The sequence below is a fragment of the Cyrtonyx montezumae genome, unplaced genomic scaffold (genome assembly GCF_038088225.1).
Source record: "Cyrtonyx montezumae isolate F1298 unplaced genomic scaffold, pur_monq_1.0 scaffold_8, whole genome shotgun sequence".
Lineage (NCBI taxonomy): Eukaryota > Metazoa > Chordata > Aves > Galliformes > Odontophoridae > Cyrtonyx > Cyrtonyx montezumae.
Genome location: NW_027072089.1, coordinates 100,270,907 through 100,295,765, shown reverse-complemented (window position 1 = coordinate 100,295,765; position 24,859 = coordinate 100,270,907). Strand labels below are relative to the sequence as shown.

Below are 24,859 nucleotides of genomic sequence, written 5' to 3'. Positions count from 1 at the left end.
AAGATCTGGCAGAGCAGGAGCTGGTGGTTCCTGCTATCCATTCCCTGGGTGTGCTAAGCATAGAATGAAATTAAAAGCAAATAAATAAAAATAAAAATAGTTGGCTGCTCCCTGGAGAATCAAGGATGTATTTTTTCCCCTGCTTAGGGTTAATCACAGGATTGATCTCTGAGGCAGCCAGGCTGGGCTGCTGACACCACTGGCTCATGGTTTGCTGGCTTTACTACTGGCCTAGGGGAAGTGGCTCACTTTGAGGGCTCTGCTCAACCAGGAGCAAGGAGCCACATCCCTTAATTGGTCACGTACAAAGCACAATGGTAAGAACTGAGCTCATACCAGCAAAAAACCATCAGATTTTATAAATCCATGGGTAAGGCAGACTCAGTGGAGCAACTGCCTACTGTGCCTCTTTGCAGCATCAGTTGCACGGTGTGTAGAGACCCTCCCTTTGCACATCCAGCCCAGCACAGGCAGTCAGGTGCCAAATGAGCTTCACTATCAACCACTTCCAAAGCAGCCCAAACCTATCCATACACTGCCATCACCTCTTTTTCAGTTGGTGTAGTGGGCTTTGGATCCCCTGTATCTCTGACTCCAAAACCTTAGGGGTCAACTGCAAGTCCCCACTGGTCCTTCTACCAGAGGCTCCAAGTAAAACCATTCTCAGCTGCAGTGTAGAGCATGTTTTCTGTTTAGAACCATTAAACCCCTTTGTCCTAACTCGCTATGCTCCCTCTAAGGGGAAGGCCACAATATGTCTTCCCCAGGCTGAAGCCCATAAAGAGGTGCTCCATATCTGTGACTATCTCCATGGCTCTTCCCTGGACTCACTCCAACAGATGCACATTCTTCTCATACCGTGGGCCCCAGAACACAACATTCTACTCCAAATGAGACCTCACAAGGGCCAAGTTAAAAATCACCTCGCACCCTCTGCTGGCCATCGCGTTCAATGCAGCCCAGGATACTATTGGGCCTTCCAGGCTGCAAGAGCACACTGCAAGCTCGTGTTTTTTGCCCACCAAGACCCTCGAGTTCATCTCTCCAGGGCTGCTCTCAATGCTCTCCCTGTCTGCACACATCTGGGATTCCCCTGATCCACCCAAGTGCAGGGTCCTGCACTCCACCTTGTTGAACTTCACACTGTTCTATGAGCCCCTTGGATGGCATCCCAGTCCTCCAAGCAGGTTCATCAGAAGGAAAAAACACACCAAGCAGAACACACACAAAGTAGGATGGGTATTAAATCAATCTTTATTTTTGATAGCACAGCGGCACTGAAGTTAAGACCACTCGGTGGTAGTCCCAACCCACTCTGTAGCTTGGGCAGTGGGAGCTGCTGACCAGTCCTCAGTGGCAGGCTGGGCACTCCAGTCCTCTGCAATTGAAAACACAACAAAATTCATTGTGTCTCTACCCTTTCTATCCACTAAAACATGGTGCAGACACTGCCCCTCCTGTACGGGTATATGCAAGTACACAAACCAATAAGCCTCTCAAGGCCTAGATCAACTTACCTGGGACTTCCTTCCAAGTCACTAAGGAAGGCACTTACATCCACTCTGCCTTAAAAATGTATCATTTTAATGCTTAAAGGCATTGCTAGCAGAAATTTGCATGAAGCAAGTGAAGGTACTACTTTCCCTACAATATACAAACATCTGTGACTTGCTTAAACACAGGGGCATCGGTACACCAGCACTGTGTACATCCCTGCACCTAATCACACTGTGAAGATGCATTTCTGCTCTCCAGATCCCACTTCCTTATGGCACCCCTCCACAAAACTGACCTGTGGGGAACTGCTGGATTGGCACAGACGGGACCTGCACTCCCTCAGACCAATCAGCAACCTCAGGCTGAGGAGGAGCAGTGAATTCAGGAGCTGGGGCTGTCCATTCAGTCTGGAACTCTTCCTTTGTTACTGCTTTCTCAGCAGCAGCCTGTTCCTCCTTCTCAATCTGCAAAGAAAGAACATAGCTGACATCACCAGCTGACAGACAACTAATTAACCATCACACACAGTCAGATCTATGATACTGGCAAAAACCCGTCCTCAGGGGCAGGCACACAAGCAGCACATCTCACAGACACACTTTCTCCCACAGTTCTCTACCTCCTCAGGATCTCTGTAGAAGTACAAGTCAGGCATAACTTCCCATGGATGCTCACGGGAGATGGTGCCACGCATCCGCAGGACCTCCCGAGCCAGCATCCACCACATCAGGCCCACAGAATGGGCTCCCTGGAACAGAATAAAACTCCATTAAGATCTGCTTCAAATATAAGCCCTTGAACACCTTTTCCCCAACCTCATCTTTAATGAGGAAAAAACTTATTTCCATGCAAAATTCTTTCCAGGCAAGAGAATCCCTGACAGATCTATGATGTACACAGACTCAGGATATGGCTGCTTTTCAAATTCACAGAAACTTTTTCAGGTCTCTGCAGCACTGCAGTCACTTGCATCTGAATTTGTGTGAATCAGTTCTCCTATTCAGTGTCCCATGTAAATCTTATCCAAAAATACAAGTATTACGCATTCATATCATATATTAATACAAAGAAATCTTACAGATTAATTCAAGCTTGGTTTTGTTAGTGTCTAGACAGAGCAAAGCCAGTTTCCCACCTTCCTAGACTTCACCTTTCAGCTTCTACTAAAATCGTATTTCATAGCAGTTTCTTCAAAGTTGCATTACTTTTTCTTCACATTCATCAACTGTGGCAAGATTGACTACCAAACTCCTTTCATTGGGCAACAAAGACCCTCAGGCTGTCAGTAAGTCCTGCCATGTTACTGTAGCACACATCCTACGCTTCAGAGTTCCTTGGCCAGAAGTTGGCCTCAGCTCCAAGCTCCAACTGTGTGCAAGCTCACACCCTCCTCACCTACCTGCTGGCTTGCCAGAAATGTATTAGCTAATCATCCTGGGAGTCACACCAGATACAAGCTAACCTCTCCTACAAAAAAAACAAACAATCTTGCGACCTACAGCACGCCCTAGGGAAAGCAGCTTTAAATTCTACAAAGCAGTAACCTTGTTGTTGCAGGGGATAGCAATATCCACATAGCGTAGCGGGGAGTCAGTGTTGCACAGCGCAATGGTGGGGATGTTGACGTAAGAAGCCTCAGTCAGTGGCTGATGATCAGCTCGAGGATCCGTGACAACCAGGAGCCGTGGCTCACGGAAAGCTGCCTGGATCTGATTGGTGAAGGTTCCAGGGGTGAAGCGTCCAGCAATAGGAGTAGCCCCAGTGGCAGCAGCAAACTTCAGAACAGCACGCTGCAAAACAAATTGGAGGTGGAGTAGGAAATTCAGTTTCAACCAGCTCACCCTGATACACTGTCAGTGACCACATACACTTGTTTCGGTTCCTATGACATCAGGGCTCATGTACCAGTTCTGAACAAGTGAAAACAATCCTGCTTTTAAAAATAACTACACCACCACGGAAGAGAGTTAAAAGATCATATCCACCAGCAAGACAGGAAGTCAGTATGAAGAACAATTTTTCTCTCCCCCCACTAAACTGAGTTATATACTCCAAAGTTAAGTCTCCATCAAATCATGAAAAGGGTTGATGAAACAGCTCTACAGAATCATCACCAAGTTCAACCCATCAACCTGACCTACAAAAGCCAATTTCTAGATCATGTTTCTGCTCTCACTAGACTGTTCTTAAGCCATACAAAAAGAAAAAAAGCCATTCTCCTCCATTATTTCTGCATCCATTTACTCTGCAGTAGCATGACTTTCATTAACTACAGAAACGACTCACTAGTACATAGCAGAGACAGGAGTTTGCATGCAAATCTGCAACTGCTAGCTCCTACTCACTTGCAATAGCTTCCAATTTTTCAGGCATAAGCCAGCAGAAAATGTGCCAGGGCTGCCATCAAACTCCAATCATAGAGGGAGCTCCTCTCCTGGCATTAGCAAGCACCCCGCCATCTGTTTTGTTGTAGCACACTTCCGACACTTGAGAGCTCACTGGTCAGGAACTGACCTCAGCATCAAGCTTTAACAGTGTGCAAGTTGCATAAGTAGGTGCTCACATCTTTCTTTTGTAAATCCACTCAGTGTAACCCAGCATTCTCTCCTATGTTTGTAGTACCACTCAGATTACACCAAAGAAAGTTCAGCAGTCAACTTCAGTGACAATCAGATTTTATTTCAAGGGTGCATGGACTGAACCCTCCATGGAGTTGCTCTACATTTCAAGCATAGCACAATAAATATGACTCTGAAACCGATCCTATTGCACAAACTGGCATGCACTGATACATGGCAATAGTCCTGCTCCAAAGACTGAAGGGCTCAGGCAAACAAAGAGCTCCCCATACCTGTCCAGTGTTCCTGGAAGAAATGACGCTCACATCAGCTGGATTCTCAATGGCCACAATAGCACGGGCTGCCAGGAGGAGCTTCTCCCAGGTCCTCTTCAAATTGATGATGTAAATACCTACAGATGGCAAAAAAAGATTTATAGTAACAGGTAAAGAAATTCCTAAATCAATACATCTGCTATTCAACTTGTTACAGGGCCACAGGTATTACAAAACTCCAGCTAGCAGAAAGCTATTCCAAGAAAAATCCAACAACACGATTTTAAGATAGCACAACTCCAGCATCCATTAATACGAAGCTGGGGCCAGCATGAGCTGGAACCTTTCAACGTGGTGCAGATCAGACTTAAGCACAGTACAAGAAGCACAAATTATTATTATTTATTACTACAGTCAGAAACTAGCAGAAGTGTCCAAATCTAATTCATTTGTTGTGTTCCAAAATCAGTGCTTTGCTTTACTTTTCAGAGGAGTGTAACTTGTTAGGACTTCTGTACTTTTTAGGGCCACTAAGCACTGAGAAGCTCAAGCACTAGCACTTGGCTCTTGTTCCCAGTTTTACCCATCAACTCCCAGCTACTCCAGGGTAAGCGCTCTACCATCACTCTTCCTCTTGTAGATATACTGCTCCATCTGGAAGTCAAGGTTGGTGCCTCCCAGGTGGGTGCCGGCAGCAAGGAACTTGAGGACATCCTCCTCCTTCATCTGCAGGACATCGAGACCTCCGGACATCGTGGGGTTTCCCTTAGGAAGCGACGACAGGGAACCTGCGGGCACAACCACCCAGCTCAGCGCTTCACGTGGCGGGCGCCACAGCCGCCATCTTGCCCGCGCCGTCGGCCTACCCTTCCACCCCCCTCAGCCTCCCCGAGGAAGCTCGTCTCGCTGTGGGACGCGCGCGGAGTACGCCCGCAAAGAGCCATTAACGCCTCACGGTGCGAGCTCAACCCTCAACCGCCCCGCCGGAGCCGGGACTCACACTAACAACGCCGTGTGGAGGCCTCGGCGGGCGCCGAACGAAAAGGAAGTGCCCCGCCGTGTGACGTCAATATATGGACTCCCTACCAGCCAATGGGGGCGCCGCGTTTACCGGAAGGGGCGGGGATACGCGGGTTGCTAAGGAAGTGGGCGCCCAGCGATCCTCCTTTCTCCTTGAGGCGCCCGCATGGCGCGGGCGGCCCGCCCCCATAGGGCTCAAAGCCCACAGCGTAAGGCTGTAGAATTTGTTCCTGCTGCATCTAATTCATTCATGTGACGTGTGTTTATTGCTCAATGTGGCCATAAACCATGAGGCCAGCAATGGCTTTAGTGGCACTGGAGCTAGAATCAGATACGTGAAACAAACTGCCTGACTCGTATGAGTGAAGCACATTGTAATGCACTCACTGCCGTGCTGCAAAGCTAACTCTGTAGAAAACTGCCCTTCATTCTTCAGCTACTTAGATGATAATATCTACCAAAACAACCATTTTCATTTGGGACTATTCTTTAAGAGAGTAATTCACGCATTTGCCACGTGGTGGTGACACAGGTAAACAAAACAAAAGGTCATACTGAAATGTGCAAGAATCAACGAATTTCTTAGGTTGGAAAGGACCATGAAGATCATCTAGTTCTAACCCCCTGCCGTGGGCAGAGCTGCCACCCACCAGATCAGGCTGCCCGGGGCCCCATCCAACCTGGCCCAGAACACCTCCAGGGATGGTGCACCACAGCTACTCTGGGCAGCTGTGCCAGTGCCTCACCACCTTCATAGAGAAAATTTTCCTCCTAACAACTAAGCTAAATCTCCTGTTGTGTAGAAAGTGAAAGCTGATTTATTTGGGGGCGACATGAGAAAAGGTCAGGAAGGCAGAACTTTGGGTGCTCTCTTTGCCATGAAACCTATCTGGGGTGTGTCATGCAGGAGATAACGTGGAGTTGGTGGAAGAGGATCCATGCTAAGACCAAAATGAGAACATAAATGCACAGCCATCTCCCACAAAGGTTTGCATTGTTCACGTTGCCTGGGATTCCCCACTGAAGAGGTGAGAACTCCGCTGAAATCCCTGGCTTCTCTGATATTATCTCCATTACATGAGATCTGTTTCTACCCCTTGGTTTCACTTTTATACATGTGAAGATAGGCCTGTATCCAGTGAAGCTGTACAGAAACAGTGTTTGCAGACATTAATACATACCAGCTCACCAGCCTGCCCAGTGCACAGCCCAACAGGTGAACTTCAGGTCCTTCCAGATATGGCTTTAATTGAATACATGGTACTCTGGGAAACAAAAGAACTGTTCTCTTGTGGCTGCATGTTTTTTTGTCCAGAGGGTGTCCCACACTTGCCTTTATTCAGACATGGTGATTAAACTTTGTGAGGCTGTTAGACATTGCATATCATGCTACTTGCATGGAAACTGCCTCTGGGATCAGCTACAGTTTTCTTCAGAAACCTGCTGAAACCTCCAGGGAATTGAGGTTAGTGCTCAGTGCACTAATGGAGGTAGGGACCTTTTTCTGAAGGTGAAGTTTTCCCTTAAGCTTGCAGTTCCACAAAAGAAACACAGTGCCAGAACTGAATTATTGTCACTGAAGTTACAACTGATGTCTGTTAAAGCCATACTAGTATCATCTTTGCAAATTCCATCTTAGCTTGTACTTCAAAGGTCCTTCTTCTACACTTTGGGGAAGTAAACTCTTATTTCTAGTTCTGTGAAAATACCAGAAGTCTCATCTTTAACCTCATTTTGCCTGCTTTTTGCAGTCACAGGTCAATGTTTTATTACAAGGACTTCAGCTGTTCCTTTTCTGTTTTTCTCACCCTCCCCAGGGTTGGCAAGCCTGTCCCTTATCACTCTTCCCAGCTGGACAGTTGACAGCAGTGAGAATAGAAACGCCCTCTGAGCTGGATGTGGGTCTGAAAGGCAGCAGGAGCTCTGGGAGCTCTGCATTTAAGTACGAGTAACATGTCTGCTACTGAATCCCAGGAGCACACTGTGGCAAAGAGGTCAGCAATCATCTGCCACCTTGTACTATGCAAGGTGGGAAATGCCACGCATCTGCCACAGTGGGAAATGAAATCTCAGGCACAATTTCTGGCCCTTTGTGGAGATCAGATTGCTTGAGCAGCAAAGTTCAGGTTGGCTGAAGATGAAGTTAGTTTCTACTGAGAGCATTCAAAAAGCCAGTGTCTTGAAGGCTGGTATTTCAATAGTGGATACTGAGATTAAACTTCTGTCAGTTTTGACACACAACAGGCAGGCAAAGGACAGTGTGAGAAAGAGTCCCCATTGCTATGTATTATTTTTTCCATCTAGGAAAAGCTAATTTAGTTTGTACTAGCACAGTCTGTTTTATCATGCCCTTGAAAAAGAATATGCATTGCCTTGTATAAACCTGAGCTTATCCAACAGTCCTGTTCTCTTGGGAAGCTTCTTTTGCTTTCCCAAGCCTCTTCTCCATCCCATCCCTTCAGGCTTTCGTTTTTGAAGGAAATATTGAGAAGACATTCTTAATTTTGGCAACCATAGCTTTTAATATAAATACATACCTTATCACATAAATATTTCGTGTAAACAAACACTCAAAATACTCAAACCTGTACTCTGTCCCAAAGCTCCAGTTCTATTTAAAACAGTGCAAGAGAAAAAAAAAACAAAACATTACAGGCAGCATGGAAATAACACAAATCCAGCAGACAATCAGACTATTTATCTTTATAATTCAGGTAAATGTTGACTGCCTCAACTTGTTCACCAGTTGTGTTCTTATAGCACAGCTGCAGGGGTAACAGAGTCAACGTACATTTGCTAAGTTAGAATTACCAACAACTGAGGTCACTGGGAGAGGGGCCTGACAGTGATCTGGCATATCTAAAAAAGCTCACACCATCACACCAGCTTCTCCAAAATCCAAGCTAAAATGACTCTGTACATGATTATTATCTGGCGGGACTGTCAGCACTGAATTGTAGGGGTTATGCAGACAGGAGATTCAGTACCTGCCTCTGGAATTTTCTTTGGTTTTTATTTGTGTTTACATTGCACAACGACAATCTGTTGTTCATTAGAAGCATAAAACATCACAAGCAATATATCCAGACACTTGTTTTTGACTTGGCCTAACTATCAAAAAGTAACTTCAACAGATCACTTTTAGAAACTGAATGTTTCTGAAGAGAGTAAAAGGGTGAGGGGTAGAAGGATCAGAGCTGAGGAAGCTGAGTCTTGTACCTGCCTATCTGATACAGATTTCAGATTGCAAAGCAGAAATTCAGGCTCTTATTCCATATGAAAGGGAAGCAACAATAATAAAAACAAATAACCTCACACTACAAAACTCATTAGCTCACATGTAGAGACGTTTTTGGATTTGCAGCACCAAGGGTTCACAAAACACAGTGAAATTTATGTTTGTTAAACTCCAAGAGCCCAGGCTAGTTCACGTGTCAAAAGCAAATACTTTTTCACACTGCTGCAACGATGAAGAGCCTCCTCATTCTCCAAAAAGTGTGGAGGATGGAAGGGCTTTCACAAAGAAAATGCTCACACTGCATTAGGCTAGAATGCAGATAAAAATCAGTTGGCTTTTAAGAAATCAGCAGGTCCCTAGACTACATTCTTTAGGTCTTCCTTTGTTACTTGACCAGGGAGGAAGAGAGGGCCTAAAAGCCGCTGAAGTGTTCCTGCATTTCAGATTTCTGATGAGGGCATCACTTAGTACAAGATTTGTCACCTAGCTTTCTTTGCTCACATGCCTCATTGAGCTTCTATCTGAACAAACTGCACGGTGCTTTCCCAGTGCTGTATCAGCAACTAAAATATTAAGGAAGCATCTTGCAGGTAACCTTGCGTAGCCCCTGACTGCCACAAGATGCACAACAGATCTATCTCACATCCCAGAATAAGAAACCCCCAGAAATACCCACACCTCCACTGCCAGGTGAGCATAGCAGAATAAAAGACTCCAGCACAGCAGCCCTTTGCTCAGTTCTGCAGCTCTGTGTCAGCTCATGGTAACGAGCAGCAGGATGCACAGCCACCACTGGTTCATGTACACTCACAAGGTCAGGTCACTAAGGGCAAGAGAGAATGCAAAAGGGAGGAAACTGCCCTTTAGATTTTGGATTTGGCAAACGATCTGCCCACACACGTGACAGCCAGAAGCAACACAGGGCATCTCTTGGTTGCTAGTGTGAACACTGGTTATGCAAGTAACACTTCAATTTTTAACAATACAGCTACATTCATATTTAGACACATCTGCCCTGATTTTAAAGTGAATTATGACATCCCTAAATATTTAAGAAAAATCAGAGCCAATACTTTGTTTTCTTCAAGGCATGCTACAAAATAGGACACACACTTCCATGCCCACCTTTGTGGCAAGACCAGCAGAGCTGCAGGAGTCCCAGCATAGCCAGCCAGCCAGCACCAGGCACAAGTGAAGTGGAGATCAGGCTGTGCTAAGACTGGAAAGTTCATGCTATGGGGTCTGGAATAGGAATGAGGAAAAAGGCACAGCTGATTTAAAAAATAAAATAAAAATTAAAAAGAGCTATTTAGTCTCCAAGTTTAAACTCAGGAATCCTGAAATAAAAGCATGCTACCTGCTAAGAGAAAATGAACATCTGACAATTGGTCCAGAGTTTCTTTGTCCCTACCAAACACTTTGGAAAAAGTTTAGAGAAAAGAACAGCCTCTCCTCTCCCAAAGGAAAGGTATTCCACATGCAGTCAGTAGTGGATTCTCAGGGAAATTTTAAGTGTCAGTATCTGTATCTGCTTCCATTTATACATTTATGCACTGGGAGCTATGATCTTAAAAGCTACCATCAGCTTTTACAGAGGGATCAGCAAATGAGTAATAGGAAGCAAATAAGTCTCATATGACTAGATAAAAAACATTTAAGTGCTCCTTACACAGTCTGACCAGCAGGAAAAACGTCTCTCAGGGAACTAGTAGAATCTTGGTAGCAACTACTGCGCTCTCTACTTCTGCTTTAAAGTGCCTTACTCTTTCTAATTCCAGTGTAAACACTGTTGTAGCCGCAGAAATGTATTTGAAGTGTTAAGATGCTCAATTACCTAATGACACAACACAGCCAAGAGGATGACAGAAAATGTAATCCTAGCTTTCCTTCGGTGCTTCATTTCTCTTCCATCCACTCTTGCATTATAAACATCAAGAGACACATCCAGTCTCCTACTGGTGGTCTGCAGTGCTGCCAGTGGGAAAAAGCATATGAGGAAGAAGGACCTGCATCAGGTGGTGCACCACGATGGCCTCACTGGTGAGACAGCAAGAAACAGGCAGGCAGGTTCTGCAACCAGCACTGCCTTCACTGTTTTCTCCTCAAACACTTTTGTTCAGCAATTTCCCATTGCATTAAGGTGGTAAGCATGGAGCTATTTTTAAAACAGGCTTCTCTCAGCACATATACAACCCTGTGGAAACCCTGCTCAAGGCAGTCCCAAGTACAGTCCTTTTGGAATGCGTTGATCAAAAGATGCAAAGATTTGATCCTTCTTTCTTCTACTTCCCTAAAGGCCTAATCCTCTGTCTCGGAAGGGCTTTCTTCCTCCCAGCTGAGCAAGGCTTATTCCTCCATGGAACTGGGAACATTCCAGTGCCAGCTGGTCACAGCAAGCAGGAGAGGGAGTGAGGCTGGTCAGTTATAGAGCAAGTCAGTCAAGATTTCAAGCCCATTTTTTCCATCATCTGTTCATATACAGTCCATGCCATTGCTGCCATCAGAGTACGCCTGAGGGCACGAGGCACACCGCCTCGGAAAAAGCCGACCAACCCAAAGTCCTATAGCAGAAAAAAAACAAACAGCAATCCATTTCCATCTGCTTCCAACATTTCAATTCCTCATCATTTATTACATGGAACAGCCCAGAAAGTACTTCAGCTCAGTTTCAGAACAGTTTCTGAAAGATCCAAGCACAGTTCATGCACAAAAAGAAAGAAAAAAATCCATATACAAATGCAGATTCTTGTTTAGGAGAGAAAGTAAAGCAAAGCTGTGAAGATCTACCCTTCAGATCTTTAATGTCCAAAGGGAAAAGAATTCTTTCATAGCTGGCTTGTATCAGAAATTAGCATTCCATGCTACATTCTAAGGAATGCCTTTGCCTTAGCATGGTAATTACAGATGTGCCTACATAGATAAACCAGAAGTGGCAGCAGCTGCAAGCACAGCTCCTCCAAGCTTACATTCAGAGCTAAAGTCACTAACAATGTGAGGACAAAGACATAGCAGACAACTGAAGTGTAATCATTAAGCAGCTTGACACATGAGGCAGGCTTGTGTGGAGATGCTTGGTAGAATATGCCCACCTCTGTGCTCTAAGCCTACTCTTTAACTGTCTACCTTCAGTAATTAAGGAGCAAGTTCACTACTTTGTAATCCATTCAAGCAAAGTAGAGATAATAGCCTCTCCAATAACAAGGAAACCCAAGGAATGGACTGAAACTTCTACCAAACAAAAAACAGTGACAAGAGATTCAGCCTCAGTCTCCCACAGAATGATCCCTCACATCTTCTGAAAATGCACACACTGAGCCACCAGACTGCAAGAGCATAAAGGCAACAACTTAGCATAACTGTGCTTCGTGCAAAAAGACCAGAAGTGAGGCTGCAATTGCACCGATGAGAAGGGATTCATCTCACCTTGTAGATGAAGGCAATGGCTTGGCTTGTTCTGTGGTACTTTTCAGGGGACAGCTGCATGTGTGTTTTGATGACATCAGCAGGTTGAGTTGCCAGTGAAGCCAAGATTCCTGCAAATATCCCACAGCCAAAATTCACCACGGGCATGAGAACTGGATCCAGCTGGTCTGTGACAGAGAAGATGGAATCCACTCAGACACAAAGAAGGCCATTAGTACCCACGTTGCACAATGAAGTGAAAAGCTACCATATGATAGAATCAGTGGCAAAGTCTGCAAGAAGTTAAAATCCATGCATGGTGGAGTAGAGCTTGGAAGGGGAGAAGCGGATACAAGTTAAAGTTAGAACGGTTCAAATGTAACAGGAACTTAAATAAGGAAAAGTTGAGTCTGGCCTTAACCAGTTCTATGACCAAAGAAACTCCAGCTTAGTGGAAACTAATTCGTATACAAGAAAACCAGCCGCACAAGCCACTGCTGAGAACACATCCTCGCTTTCAGTTTTTCACTAACCTAACTTATGCATCACTCACCTACCTTAAGCATGAGTCTTCATAAAGACAATCAATTTGAGGCCAATTTCCATTTCTATACTGGTATGACATCTACTGTTCTCCACAAGCAAAAGACAAACATCTCACCTAAAGCCCTACAGGAGAGTAACTGAACTACTGATGATGAGCGCAATAAACAGAGCAGTGAACTTCAGGGTGAGATGCAAGAAAAGCCATGTTTTATGTCACAGCCTCCAAAGTTCAGCCTTACCCTGAGGTGTGAGTTTTTTGGTCTGTGTGTAGAACATCAGGTAGATCCCAGAGAAAGGCGCGTCCCGTAGCAGAGTGGCGGTGAGCCCACTGAACATGCCACGAGCTCCTTCTGTCTGATAGATACTCTTCAGAGCCCCGTACACACTCCCATAGCCAAATCTTCCACTCTGCAGAGATAGATAACAGCCTGTCATCCACATGCCGAGGAGCTCCATTTACACCCTGAGGCCACTATGCTCTCAACTGATACTGGAGATGGCAGTAGACAGGACAGCCCAATGCAAAAACTGTTCCACCTACCTCAGCCTGTAAAGAATCCTTCAAGAAGGTAAAACAAAAAGTATCCTATAATTACAGAATCACTGCATACAAACAGAACTTCAAAATCTCAGGGTGAGCTGTTTCACACCACACATTCTGCCTTATTATCAGTGGTACAGCTTGGCACGTGTGGACCAGAGCATGAAGGAGGATAACACCACAACTACATCCATGGCTGTATCAAGGGGCAGCATCCTTCACCTGACAAAAACGTCTGTCATCAAAAGGAAGAGATGTGTCATCATTAAGAGTGAAATAATTAAAAAGCCATACCTCATACCGTGTCTTCACCACTGTTACTGGCAACATGCAAATCCCAGATATTGCACGTGCAGTGGCACCCAGAAAGACAGACTCCAGGGCTGTGGGTGAACGATCCCCTAGAAACTTCTGCTTCATGGTGTACAGAGTGCTGAAGTAAATCCCAACCCCAGGAATACATCTTGCAAAGGACTTCAAAGAAACAGAAGCAAAGAAAGACAGAAAAAGACAAAACATATTACTAAAGGCCAGCGGCGTTCTAAAATACACCAAGAGAAGCGTGGCCAGCAGGTCAAGGGAGGCAGTTCTGGTCTACTCTGCCCCTGTGATGCCACATCTGGAGTACTTTGTTCAATTCTGGGCTCCTCAGATCAAGAAAGACAGGGTACTTCTAGAGAGTCCCAACAAGGATGACAAAGATAATAAGGGACCTGGAGTACCTTGCTCATAAAGAAAGACTGAGAGAGCAAGGACTGTTCAGCCCAGATGAGGCTGAGGGGGATCTCATCACGGTTAATAAATCTAATGGGTAGGAGTCAAGTTGATGGGGGCAGACTCTTCAGTTGTGCCCAGTGACAGAAAAAAAGGCAAAGGGCACAAGCTGGAACACAGGAAGCTCCATACAAACAGAACAATTAACTTCTTTACTGTGAGCATGACAGAGCACTGGCACAGGCTGCCCAGAGAGGTTGTGGAGTGTCCTTCTCTGGAGACATTCAAGACCCACCTGGACACTTTCCTGTGCAACCTGCTATAGTGGATGTGCTTCAGCAGTTTTATCTGCAGTTTTCTTAGGAGCAAAGTATCCCAAAACAGAATGAGGTTGGTGCAGTTGCCAATCCACCTTTACAAAGCTTATTCAAGCATTCAGCTGCTCTAGATTGTAAATGCACAGCAACTGCATCAGCAGCACTCACAACATTAACCATTAACTTCTTACAATGGGGTTTGGCCATCTAAATCATGTGATTTTGTTCACAACTGTACAGGAGCCAGCCACTTCAATCTAGTCCTTAGTTATCAATAAAAGGTACGTTACTTATGTATGTAATTCTGAAGCTGCAGTCAGAAAAGCCACTTACGGGAGAGACCCCTTTCCAGAGCCCCAGAAGACTTTCAGTACGAACCACCCTGAAGAGCACCGTCACCATCCCAGCACGATTGGACCTGGAGGGAAGACCACACAGAACTCCAGCTGACACCTTGGCCTCACAGTACCCAGTCACCCACCTCACGACCCCTCGAGGGCCCCACCCAGCGCTTCCCCCAGCCCTCACCCTCCCACGGCCGGCTGCAGGGTCTGCAGGCGGGTCTTGAGCAGGTCGAGGGGCTGGAAGAGCAGCGTGGAGCAGGTGCCGCTGATGGAGCCGCAGACGAAGGCCTTCAGCACGGGATGCATCTGAAGAGGAACGGGGGACATGGCTGCTTCATCCGCGGGGAAAGGGGAAGGCCGAGGGGAGCCGCGCAGGACCCCGCCGAGCTCGGCGAGCGGAGCCGGCGCGGCGCAGCGGACGGACGTCATTACCTCTGCCTCTCGGCCCGGCATCCCAGCGCCGCGCCGCACCAGTGAGCGCGCCAGGAGGCGCGGGGCGGCGCGCAGCACTGCCCCCGGCGGTGGGAGCGCGCCGCGCATGCGCCTGCGTTTAATCCTCGGCGTGCCGCGGAGAGCGTGGTTGGGTTTCTTACTGCTGGTGTGGGAGGGGGAGCGGCCCGGAGGTGAGCACAGTGTTTAGAAAGCTGCTTTCGTGTGGTTTGAGACGCCGTGTTCTGAGGAATCACAGAATCAGTCGGCACGTTGTTTGGCTGCTGCTTGGAAAGCACAGTAGGTTCAGATTCATAGATACATTAGGTTGGAAAGGACCTACAAGATCATCTAGTCCAACCATCCTCCTATCACCATCCCTACCCAACTACTAAATCAATAAAGGAGATAAGTCTGACACACGCCTCCGTTTCTGCAAGCATAAGCTAAAGAGAATGAACAGACAGCTTTGTGGGTTTATACACCTCAAATATAACGTCAGTCACACAGAGGAAGAGTTACTTAGAGATTCTCTGCTGATAGGGAGAAGACCTTGCTGGTGACTTGACGTTGAAACAGAAACTAAGGTAAGCACTGCCAGTATATGCGTATGAAGATGTATTCATCTCTCAGGTCTGCTTTATACATTAAAACATTTTTCTGGCACTTTCACGCAGTGCTGGATTATGGATGGGAACCTGAGGTGCCTGCTCATCGGCGGAAAGCAGGAGGACTTTCTGGTGAGTAGATGCACGTGGGCTTGCTCCTGAGGGGCTGTCACTGGGAGAGGTGGTTCTGGCAGGGACAGTGAGATTTCTTCCACACGAAGAAATCTCTGTGGTCATGGTTCTCTGAAAGCAGTGTATGTGAAGGCACTTTCTGCAGAGGAGGCTGCTTGTTTCAGGGCCCACACACTTACCCCTGGAGCAACATGGGAAGTCTCTGTGCAGGAGATGTGCCCTTGCCACTCTCGGTGGGCTGGGGAGGCTGTGGTGGGAGCTGTCAGGGTAGCAGCACAGCTGTGGGGGCTGTGGAGCCATGGGCACCCAGCTGCCTTCCTGAGCTGGTCAAAGATCTTGGCAGAACACAGAGCTGAGCCCCAGAACCTCTGCTGAGGTCTGTCAGCACCCTGGCCCATTTGGCTGCTGGTTTGGTGATGCCCCCCAGCTCTTGGCCCAGCAGATCAGGATGGATGCAGACACGGGACCGGGCATACCAAGGAGCTGTGGAAGGAGGCTGATTCACCACAGCAGCTGCATTTTCATTTATCTTCCCTGCCCCTCTGGCTCAAGACCCTTATTTCGTTAGGGCAGGGCCATCACACATGTTCATTCCCCATTTGTGTCATCTGACCTGGCCAAGACACACCTGATTTTAACTTGTGGAGTTGGTGTGAAATGAACTATATTTTTATTAGGAATGTAATTTGAGGTTAGGAGCTCATGTGCTTCATTGTCCTTGAACAGGTGGATTACCAATTGTCACCAGCAGTTAACTCCTCTGCACCCTATGATAACATCTACTATCCTGATCTGGATATTGATTGTGAATTTGAAAGTATTCCGGCATTTGCATCCGCATTTTTTCCAGTGTTGTACTCCATACTGTTTGTGATTGGGCTCATAGGAAACGCTTTGGTTGTTTGGGTCCTAATAGTCTTCAAGAAAATCAGGGCCGTGACTGACGTGTATCTTTTGAACCTCGCCATCTCTGACCTCATCTTTGTCTTCTCCCTCCCTTTTCTGGTTCAGTACTCCCTGGTGAACCAGTGGACTTTAGGCAACGCCATGTGTAAAATTGTCAGCTCTGCTTACTTCATTGGTTTCTACAGCAGTGTCTTCTTCATAACCATCATGAGCATTGACAGGTACTTGGCCATTGTGCGCTCTGTGTATGCCCTGCAGGTCCGGACGACCACCTGTGGGATCATTGTAAGCCTGGCCCTTTGGGCAGTCACAATCTTAGCATCAGCACCACACCTTGTGTTCTTCCAGGAAGTAGATGATGGTAACAGGACAATATGCATCCCTCACTACCCTGGCAGCGGTAATGGCTGGAAGATCTTCAGTAATTGTGAAGTCAACATCTTGGGGTGGCTGTTACCTGCGAGCATCCTCATCTTCTGCTACCACAACATCTTGAGAAACCTGCAGAGGTGCCATACTCAGAACAAGTACAAAGCAATTAAATTGGTTTTTGTTGTCGTGATAGTGTTCTTCCTGTTCTGGACCCCCATCAACATCGTGATCTTCCTGGACACTCTGAGGAACATGCATATCATTGATGACTGCCAGACTAGCCAAAGCCTTGAGCTGGCCCTGGAGTTTACCGAGACACTCTCCCTCATGCACTGCTGCCTCAACCCCATCATCTATGCCTTTGTTGGGGAGAAGTTCAAGAAGTATCTCTGTGAGGCTTTCAGCAAGTGTGCCCATTTTCCCTTGTTCTGCAAAGAACACAGTGCCTTCAACAAGCGCAACACGGACAGACATACCTCTCTGTACTCAGTGTCCTCACAGTCCTCTTTTGTTGGTAGTGTCTTTTAGAGCTGCAAGGCAGAAGCTCCCATACTTCACTTGAAACTGAGAAATCTTCTCAGTAATTCAATAAAAATGGTCTTTCTGTTTCCGTGTATGTAGAGGTTTCTGTGCACTGGTCTGTTAGCAAAGCAAGATTAGGAAATCACACAATACCAGAGCAAGCTGCACCTTGCTCTTTCATGTGCTGTGATACCATACTGAACGTGAACCTGCACGGACACCATTCTGTCCTGTGGCTAGCAAATGTGAATGAGAACTTCAAACAATGAAACTGACACTGAGGACTTCTTCAGCCGCCCCCTGCCCACCAGCTGAACAGTTTACCGAAGAAGATTTTTGCCTCCTTTGCAGGGAAGTATGGGGATGCACTGTTCAGACAACTTTTTAGGACAGGACGTTCCAGAATGCTTAAGCTTGCTTGTATCATGTTTTATCTGTGCGACCTGGTGTAGGGAACCTGTTTTGGCAAGGAGGTTGGACTTGATGATCTCTAGAGGTACCTTCCAACCCCTATGATTCTGTGATTCTGTGATCCCTTTGGGACTCTTATTTTTTAGTATCTTTTTTATCATCTACCTCACTTTCCTGCAGCCCTCCATGCCCTACCAGCTTTGTGAAAGTGAGGCTGAAAAATTACCAATGGACTCCTCACAGAGGACAAAGAGGTGTGCCCCATCCCTCCAGCACAGGACACACGGTCCTCCAATATTCCTAATGAAATTATGAAATCCTTGAAGGGTGGGAAGAGGCAGCCCCTCAACACAGGTAGGGTGTCAAGATCACACCTAGGTATTCCTCTGCCTAGATGTTGACAAAACACATGTATGATATATATAAAAATATATTTTTTTTAATGCTTATTTTAATTCTTCATGCCTCCTGAGTGAGCTGCCCTCTGAGAGAGGCAGTTCACCATGGAGTACTTGCAGAGCTGTCTGCAAACATCTGTCTTAAAGGAAAGTGACAAATGTGTCCATTAAAACAACCAAGTCTCCCCTAAGGAAAGGTCAATGGTTTGCATACTAATACTGAACAGATGATGGTGATGGCACTGGGACTGAAAGCCACTGCCTCCTAGTTTGCATGTACAAATGTCTTGTGTTGGAGAATGAATGAGAGCTGATGCTGTTGCCTTAGGAATGTTTCTTCTCTCAGCTCAGGTGCGGGAGGTACTGCTCACATTTTCAAGCCTGGGACAGCAGGCAGCTCTTTCACTTTCCACGCAGCAGTGTGGATTTATTCTGTAGGCAGAGACTGTGCTCATGGCAGGGTTGAGAGAGCATGCTTTTTGAAGGGAGACAGTCCCTCAGTTTAAGGAATCACTCCAGGACCTAGCTCCTACCTGATATCTAAGCAAAGTTTCCAGCCCAAATAAAGCTTAGTGAATGAGTGATTAGGCAAGCAGCAAATAAATTACTGTTATGTGGTAAGAGTCATGGGTTAAAATCTTCCTGGGGATCTGCACAAATATAGACAGTTAAATGCAATGGTGCTTTGAAGTTTTTGTTCCTGGTCTATTTTTCTCTACAGGATATCGTCCTATTTGAAGTTTTGCAATAAAGATACTTCTTGCAGTGTAAATGCATGATCCTGGCACGTGAGGATCTTGTCCTATCACTGATTATCTCAGATTATGCTTTCTTTTCTGTTCTGGTGGATTCACAACCGACCATTCCTCCAGCCATCTCTTCTCCATTCCTCCCTCTTCTCCTTCTCCCCAGGAAAAAGAGACTGAGAGCAGGTTATCTTCTAGCAGTTCAGCCTACCCACGTAGTATCCCCACACTTTTTGAGTTACCCTTGAGGTTATTTCCTAGAGAAGATCAGAACAAAACCCAGAAGACAAGATTCTCTTTAGCTGCTGATCTTCAGATAGCAGCTATTTTAATGTGCATTCATATTGGTGATCTATAGTCTTTTGCAAGAACAGGCTGATAACAGTGTGTACAGCAAGTAGTGTGCCTTCATGTGGGCAGTGACAGGTTCCCCAAATGATAAAGCAAAGACTGTGAACAAAGGATGAGGTTTAACCACTTCCTTGATGCCAGCTCTGCCCTGCAGCTCCTGCCATTTGGGCAACTTGCCACCCTTGGTCAACCTGGATCTTTTTTTTGTAGTTGCAAGCTTTTAGATGCCCAAGAATGGGTTTCACAGAAGTTAAGGTTGAAGCCGAAGTGTGGTGGATGGGAAGCCAGCACCAGCTATCTTTGTCCCATGGAGATTTGCAGCAGAAGCCCTCACACCTTGCTCGTAGCATAGGGGTGGGAACAACCTCTGTCTTCCCACAGCAGCACAGACATTCGTGTATGTGCACTACTTCAGGATTTCATAATCCTCCAATAGAGGATTCTGCAACACTGACTTGCAGACAAAAACCTCCTTTGCATGGTACAGGTTGCTAGCTCTCACCCTAGCAGCTGGCACAGTCATTCAGTTTCCATCACAAGATCACTGCAGAAAAATAGCAGTACTTTCACATAACAGAATAATGGAGAATATTTTTCTTTCTGAAGGATGTGTCTCTAAGCTTGACAGAAAGTCAGCCCTCTCTCCCCTAGACCATACCAGGCTTGCTCTGCTGAAGCCCAGCAATATCTGTGGTCTCAGGCTTCAATCCCAGTGGGCAATTTCCAGTAATAGCTAAAACAATCTAGTGAGAAGCTGATACTCCGTGCAGCTCAGAAAAAGGTGTAGCTTAGGCATGGTGACCAAAACGAGGGGTGCACGGGTTGCAGTGAGGCTCTGCCGCAGAGCAGAAAGGTGTGAGGAGAGGACAACAGGGTGCAGCACTCACTGGGGTTTTCTTGGTTCTGGGATGTGCTGTACTTCTGTGATATACTCTGAGGCGACTGTGAACTTTTTTATCTGTGCAATATTTGTTTGGGTTTCTAGCACCCAGTGGGTCATCCTGTAACAAGATGTACCACGGGGGCTCAGGAAATGGCTGATTTCTATTAATGCAGTGGCGGTAAAAGGTGTTAGTAACCTCAAGTGAGTCTTGAGCAAAGAAGGCACTCAAACATCCACAGTTCCTCCCTGGTGCTCCTGCAGCCTGTCCTCAACTGCACGGGTGAGCTGGTGGGTTTGCTGTGCTCCTCCTTTGCTTCCTCCCAGCTGGAACTCCACATTCCAGAATAAATGGGCTCATTTTGCTGCCATTAAAATTTTAATTTCTGGTGCTGATTGAGATGTTACGCTGCAGCTCACCAGCAGCCAGGTCAGGACGATGTTACACTGCGTGAAGGAACTGGTAGATGTCAAGTACCATGGGCCTTCACCAAAAGTTTTTGTGTTTTGAAAATGCTTTACTCATTGCACACAGCTCTCTGCAGCATGGAGGATTTCCTGCTAAGGCAGCTGCCTCCCTCCCTGCAGCAGCAGCACCTGGAGTCAGACCAAGCTCAGCTCCCTGCTGCAGCCTGGTGCTGCGAGCTGCTGCTGCCGCAGGGGCGGAGGTGAGACCCACATCCTGGTGCCATGTGGGCAGCAGAACATGCAGTTCTCAGTGCTCCTCTCCTTCCTGAAGGAACAGGCCTGGGTGCTGCCTGCTGCCCTGAGCTGTGTGCAAGGGCACTGGGAGCGCAGGACAGCAGGGATGTCACACTGACAGCATGCAGACCAAATTAGCTCTCATCCATAACGTGGCTGTGGGCTGAGGGTGGGCCACTTCACCACCAGGAGCCCAGCCACACCACTGTCACTCCAGGAGATGGCTGCTCGCTTGGGGCAGGCAGCCAAACAGGAGGAATCATCACAGAATCATAGAATCACAGGGGTTGGAAGGGACCTCAAGAGATCATCGAGTCCAACCCCCCTGCCAAAGCAGCTCCCTACACCAGGTCACACAGGTAGGCGTCCAGGCAGGTCTTGAATATCTCCAGAGAAGGAGATCCCACCCCCCCCTGTGCAGCTGTGCCAGTGCTCCGTCACCCTCACCGTAAAGAAGTTCTTGCGCACATTCGTGCGGAACCTCCTGTGCTGCAGTTTCTGTCCGTTCCCCCTTGTCCTGTCTCCACACACTGCTGAAAAGAGTCTAGCCTCACCACTTTGTCCCCCCACACCTCAGATATTTATAAACCTGGATCAGGTCCCCTCTCAGTCTTCTTTTCTCAAGGCTAAAGAGACCCAGTTCACTCAGCCTTTCTTCATAGGGGAGATCCTCCAGGCCCTTCACCATCTTTGTGGCCCTGCACTGGACTCTTCCCAAGAGATCCCTGTCTTTTTTACACTGGGGAGCCCAGAACTGGACACAGTACTCCAGATGAGGCCTCACCAGGGCAGAGGAGAGGGGGAGGATCACCTCCCTTGACCTTCTGGCCACACTCTTTCTAATGCATCCCAGAATGCCATTGGCCCTCTTGGCCACAAGGGCACACTGCTGGCTCACAGTCAACCTTTCATCCACCAGGACACCCAGGTCCCTCTCTACAGTGCTCCTCTCCAGCAGCTCATCCCCCAGCCTGTACTGGTGCATGCAATTATTCCTCCCTATGTGCAATACTCTACACTTGCTTATGTTAAATTTCATCCGTTTTCTGACAGCCCAGCTCTCCAGCCTGTGCAAATCTTGCTGAATGGCAGCACAGCCTTCAGGCATGTCAGCCAATCCTCCCAAATACATATCATCAACAAACTTGCTGAAGGTGGCCACTATCCCCTCATCTAGGACATTGATGAAGGTGTTGAACAAGACTGGACCCAGCACGGACCCCTGGGGGACACCACTGGTTACAGGTCTCCAACCGGACTCTGCACCGCCAACGATGACCCTCTGCACTCTAACAAAAGAGTGTACTTTTCCCTCCCAAGAAGGGAGGGAAAAGACAAGGTTCAGCAGATAGATGTCAGTTGTGGCTCTGGCTTTCTTAAAAACTGTTAACCCAGGTGCAGACCTAGGCTTCTGAGTGTGCTGCTGTGTTCAGCTAGCATGGCAGAATCCACGGAGTGACTCACTGAAGATCCATGGTGACCACAAGTCTATGAGCTTGGTTTCTTTAACTGAGACTCATACAGAAAAAGCAACCTCAGCCTCACCTTGAAATGTAGTTTTAGTCAGCAAAGGGATGTAAGAATGTCAGTGGAAGAGTTCTGCAATTTGCCCCACACATCTGAGAAGTGCTGCTGTCCCTCACCACCTGCCTCACACCCCCAGGAGGGAGGAAGCAGTGCAGCTGCTGCTGGGTTTCTGGTGAAGGTGTGCAGATCCATGCTGTGCAGGGGTTGTTTGATTGTTTTCCTTAGGAAGCATCCACTCTGAAAGAAAATTTCAAGCTGAGGTATCACATCACTCACACCTCTCCTTGAGACGTGCACTCTGTAGGATGGCTTCCAGTCACTATGGTTCAGAAATGATCCTTCCAGAAGGACTCCTCACAGTTAGAAGCGCTTCTCTGTCTCTTATCTGCTGTGGTAACATCTGGCTATGCCCAGAGATAGGAACTGGTAAAAAAAAGATAAAATAAAATATGAGTTTAAAAAAGTGAAATTTTAGTGAAAGGTGTTTATTTGTGTCCCGCACCTCTCTTGGCTGAGAGATGCTCCTACTCAGGGATGCACCTGGGTGAGTGGACTAGAGGATCTCTAGAGGTCCCTTCCAACCCCTACAATTCTGTGATACTGTGAATGTGCACAAATCTCAGACCTGCCAGTAACTTTGTCATGTCATGCTTATTTTCAGCTTCTTGATTGAATCTATAAGTGGTGAAACACAATGAATTTACTAGCTGCAGCAGATGGAGATACAGAAAGGATCACAACAGAAGAAATAAGAACATAACTTGAGGTATTCTGTCCAGACATAAAACAAAATTTGGGAAACAGAAAATGAATGATATCCTTGGTGTGAAGATTTTAACTGTGAAATCCAGGCTGGTTCACAGTTTTGGTTCACATTTGTAACGGGGCTCTTCCTGGATGTATGCCCCACAGTCTGGGCAACTAATGCTGACCAAAGCAAAGCTGCTGCTGAACCACAGCAGTTCTGATGCACAGCTTGTATGGTGTGCTTCTGCTTGATTGCGCATTTTTACATAGAACTGCATTTCCCTTCACTCAGCTAAAATGCCAGAGTGTGTGGAGGCACACCACAGAAATCCCCACTCAGAGTAGTGGAAGCATGATTTGGGTTTCCACAGAGCACTGAGTCGTGCATCTGCTGGGCTATCGTCTCCACCCAACACCGCTCTCATCTCAGAGCAGGCTGGGGCTTGCATGACACCATGTAGGACAAGACACCTCCAAAAGAGCAGTGCTACCAAGCCAAAAGCAAGGCCTGCTGTGGTCAGAGCTATTTTTCCTCATCTCACCCTGGTATGCAGGCAGCCTTCTCACTGACATTAATGTATGTACCACGTGCATGCACGTGGGCATCACAAAGACATTTATTCAGGCAGCACTTCTTCACCTGGCATTCTCCAAGAGCACTCAGTGCCTCCAAAATTGTCCTGCCCCTTTGCTGAACCAGGCTTGGAGGTAAACACAATCTTTCTAGCAAAAGTTGAGTGGAGTGCCAAGGTGTGAGCTGCACATGTGAAATGAACTGCTGGATAACATACGAGTCATAGAGTATCCTGAGCTGGAAGGGACCCACAAGGATCTTCAAGCCACACCTCTTAGAGATTCATAAGTCGAGAGGTCATGATAGATCATTCTGGAAAGATATTTGAGTAATAAACATTCTCCACTCTCAGGATCTTTTATTTATTTATCTAGTTATTTATTTAATGGTATTAGAAATCAAATATTTTAATAATAAACCTAGTCAGTTGTCATGTCCTTTTAGTCATCCAGCCATCCATCCATTTAACTGTGAAATTTCAGATTAAATCTTTGTTTTGCAATGTCAGCAGGCTCCCCAAGGCTGCTTGTAGGTCCGACTATAAAAAGACACTAAGGGCGTTATGCTGATGGCATACACAGGAGATGTGCAAACTCTCTTTGGTTCATGTGCTTGCTTTCTAAATTTCTAAAATATCCAGTAAAAGCATAGGAACCAGAGAGGGAAAGCAAGATTCAGGTGAAGAGTGATCCCCTTTAAATACAGTTTTCTTTGCTTCTGGACTCAAGTGTGAACACTCGTGTCCCTATGCAGGACCAACATGTGCTGGTCAGTGACATCTGCTCTGGCTGCTCCAGCCAGTCAGGCCCAGGGTGCTACACAGCGGTGTCACTGTGATGACACGTGAGCATCATGGTGACATTTGAGCATCTTCCAACAGAATCCTGACAGTTCCATTGGATTTCACTTACTGACAGGCAGGATGAAGACTGACTCGTCACAGAAATGCCTCTGCATGAGAACTTCTGTTAAACTGAGACAAGAAAAAATAAATTGAGCCACCTGGATCAGAAATGTCTTCTGTTTCTGAGCCAGAGAAGCTGGTTGCATCCTCAGGCTCCCATTCTCATCCTCCAGGACAGGTATCAAGAAGCAATTAGGG

The 24,859-nt window shown here is 46.7% G+C and overlaps 3 protein-coding genes and 2 non-coding genes across 5 annotated transcripts; 1 reads left to right on the top strand and 4 right to left on the bottom strand.

Moving 5' to 3' along the window:
• Positions 1-1,253: 1,253 nt before the first annotated feature.
• Positions 1,254-5,395, bottom strand: RPSA (ribosomal protein SA). Its single transcript, XM_065753717.1, has 7 exons — positions 5,331-5,395; positions 4,951-5,118; positions 4,349-4,467; positions 3,042-3,287; positions 2,117-2,245; positions 1,793-1,961; positions 1,254-1,378 (listed from the first exon to the last, which is right to left on the bottom strand). The coding sequence occupies exons 2-7, from the start codon at positions 5,081-5,083 to the stop codon at positions 1,284-1,286; spliced, it is 891 nt and encodes a 296-aa protein (XP_065609789.1). The 5' UTR covers positions 5,084-5,118; positions 5,331-5,395; the 3' UTR covers positions 1,254-1,283.
• LOC136059541 (small nucleolar RNA SNORA62/SNORA6 family) lies at positions 2,721-2,876 on the bottom strand. Its single transcript, XR_010623238.1, has one exon. It is a non-coding gene; the product is annotated as a small nucleolar RNA SNORA62/SNORA6 family (small nucleolar RNA).
• LOC136059542 (small nucleolar RNA SNORA62/SNORA6 family) lies at positions 3,882-4,040 on the bottom strand. The gene has a single exon (XR_010623239.1). It is a non-coding gene; the product is annotated as a small nucleolar RNA SNORA62/SNORA6 family (small nucleolar RNA).
• A 4,340-nt stretch (positions 5,396-9,735) lies between the features above and the next one.
• Positions 9,736-14,906, bottom strand: SLC25A38 (solute carrier family 25 member 38). Its single transcript, XM_065753388.1, has 6 exons — positions 14,637-14,906; positions 14,442-14,526; positions 13,372-13,551; positions 12,776-12,944; positions 12,012-12,178; positions 9,736-11,149 (listed from the first exon to the last, which is right to left on the bottom strand). Exons 1-6 carry the CDS (start codon positions 14,903-14,905, stop codon positions 11,027-11,029), a joined length of 993 nt encoding a protein of 330 aa, XP_065609460.1. The 5' UTR covers position 14,906; the 3' UTR covers positions 9,736-11,026.
• Positions 14,907-15,399: 493 nt separating this feature from the next.
• On the top strand, positions 15,400-17,820 carry LOC136059301 (C-C chemokine receptor type 8-like). The gene is made up of 2 exons (XM_065753400.1): positions 15,400-15,621; positions 16,348-17,820. The coding sequence occupies exons 1-2, from the start codon at positions 15,568-15,570 to the stop codon at positions 17,425-17,427; spliced, it is 1,134 nt and encodes a 377-aa protein (XP_065609472.1). The 5' UTR covers positions 15,400-15,567; the 3' UTR covers positions 17,428-17,820.
• Positions 17,821-24,859: the final 7,039 nt, after the last annotated feature.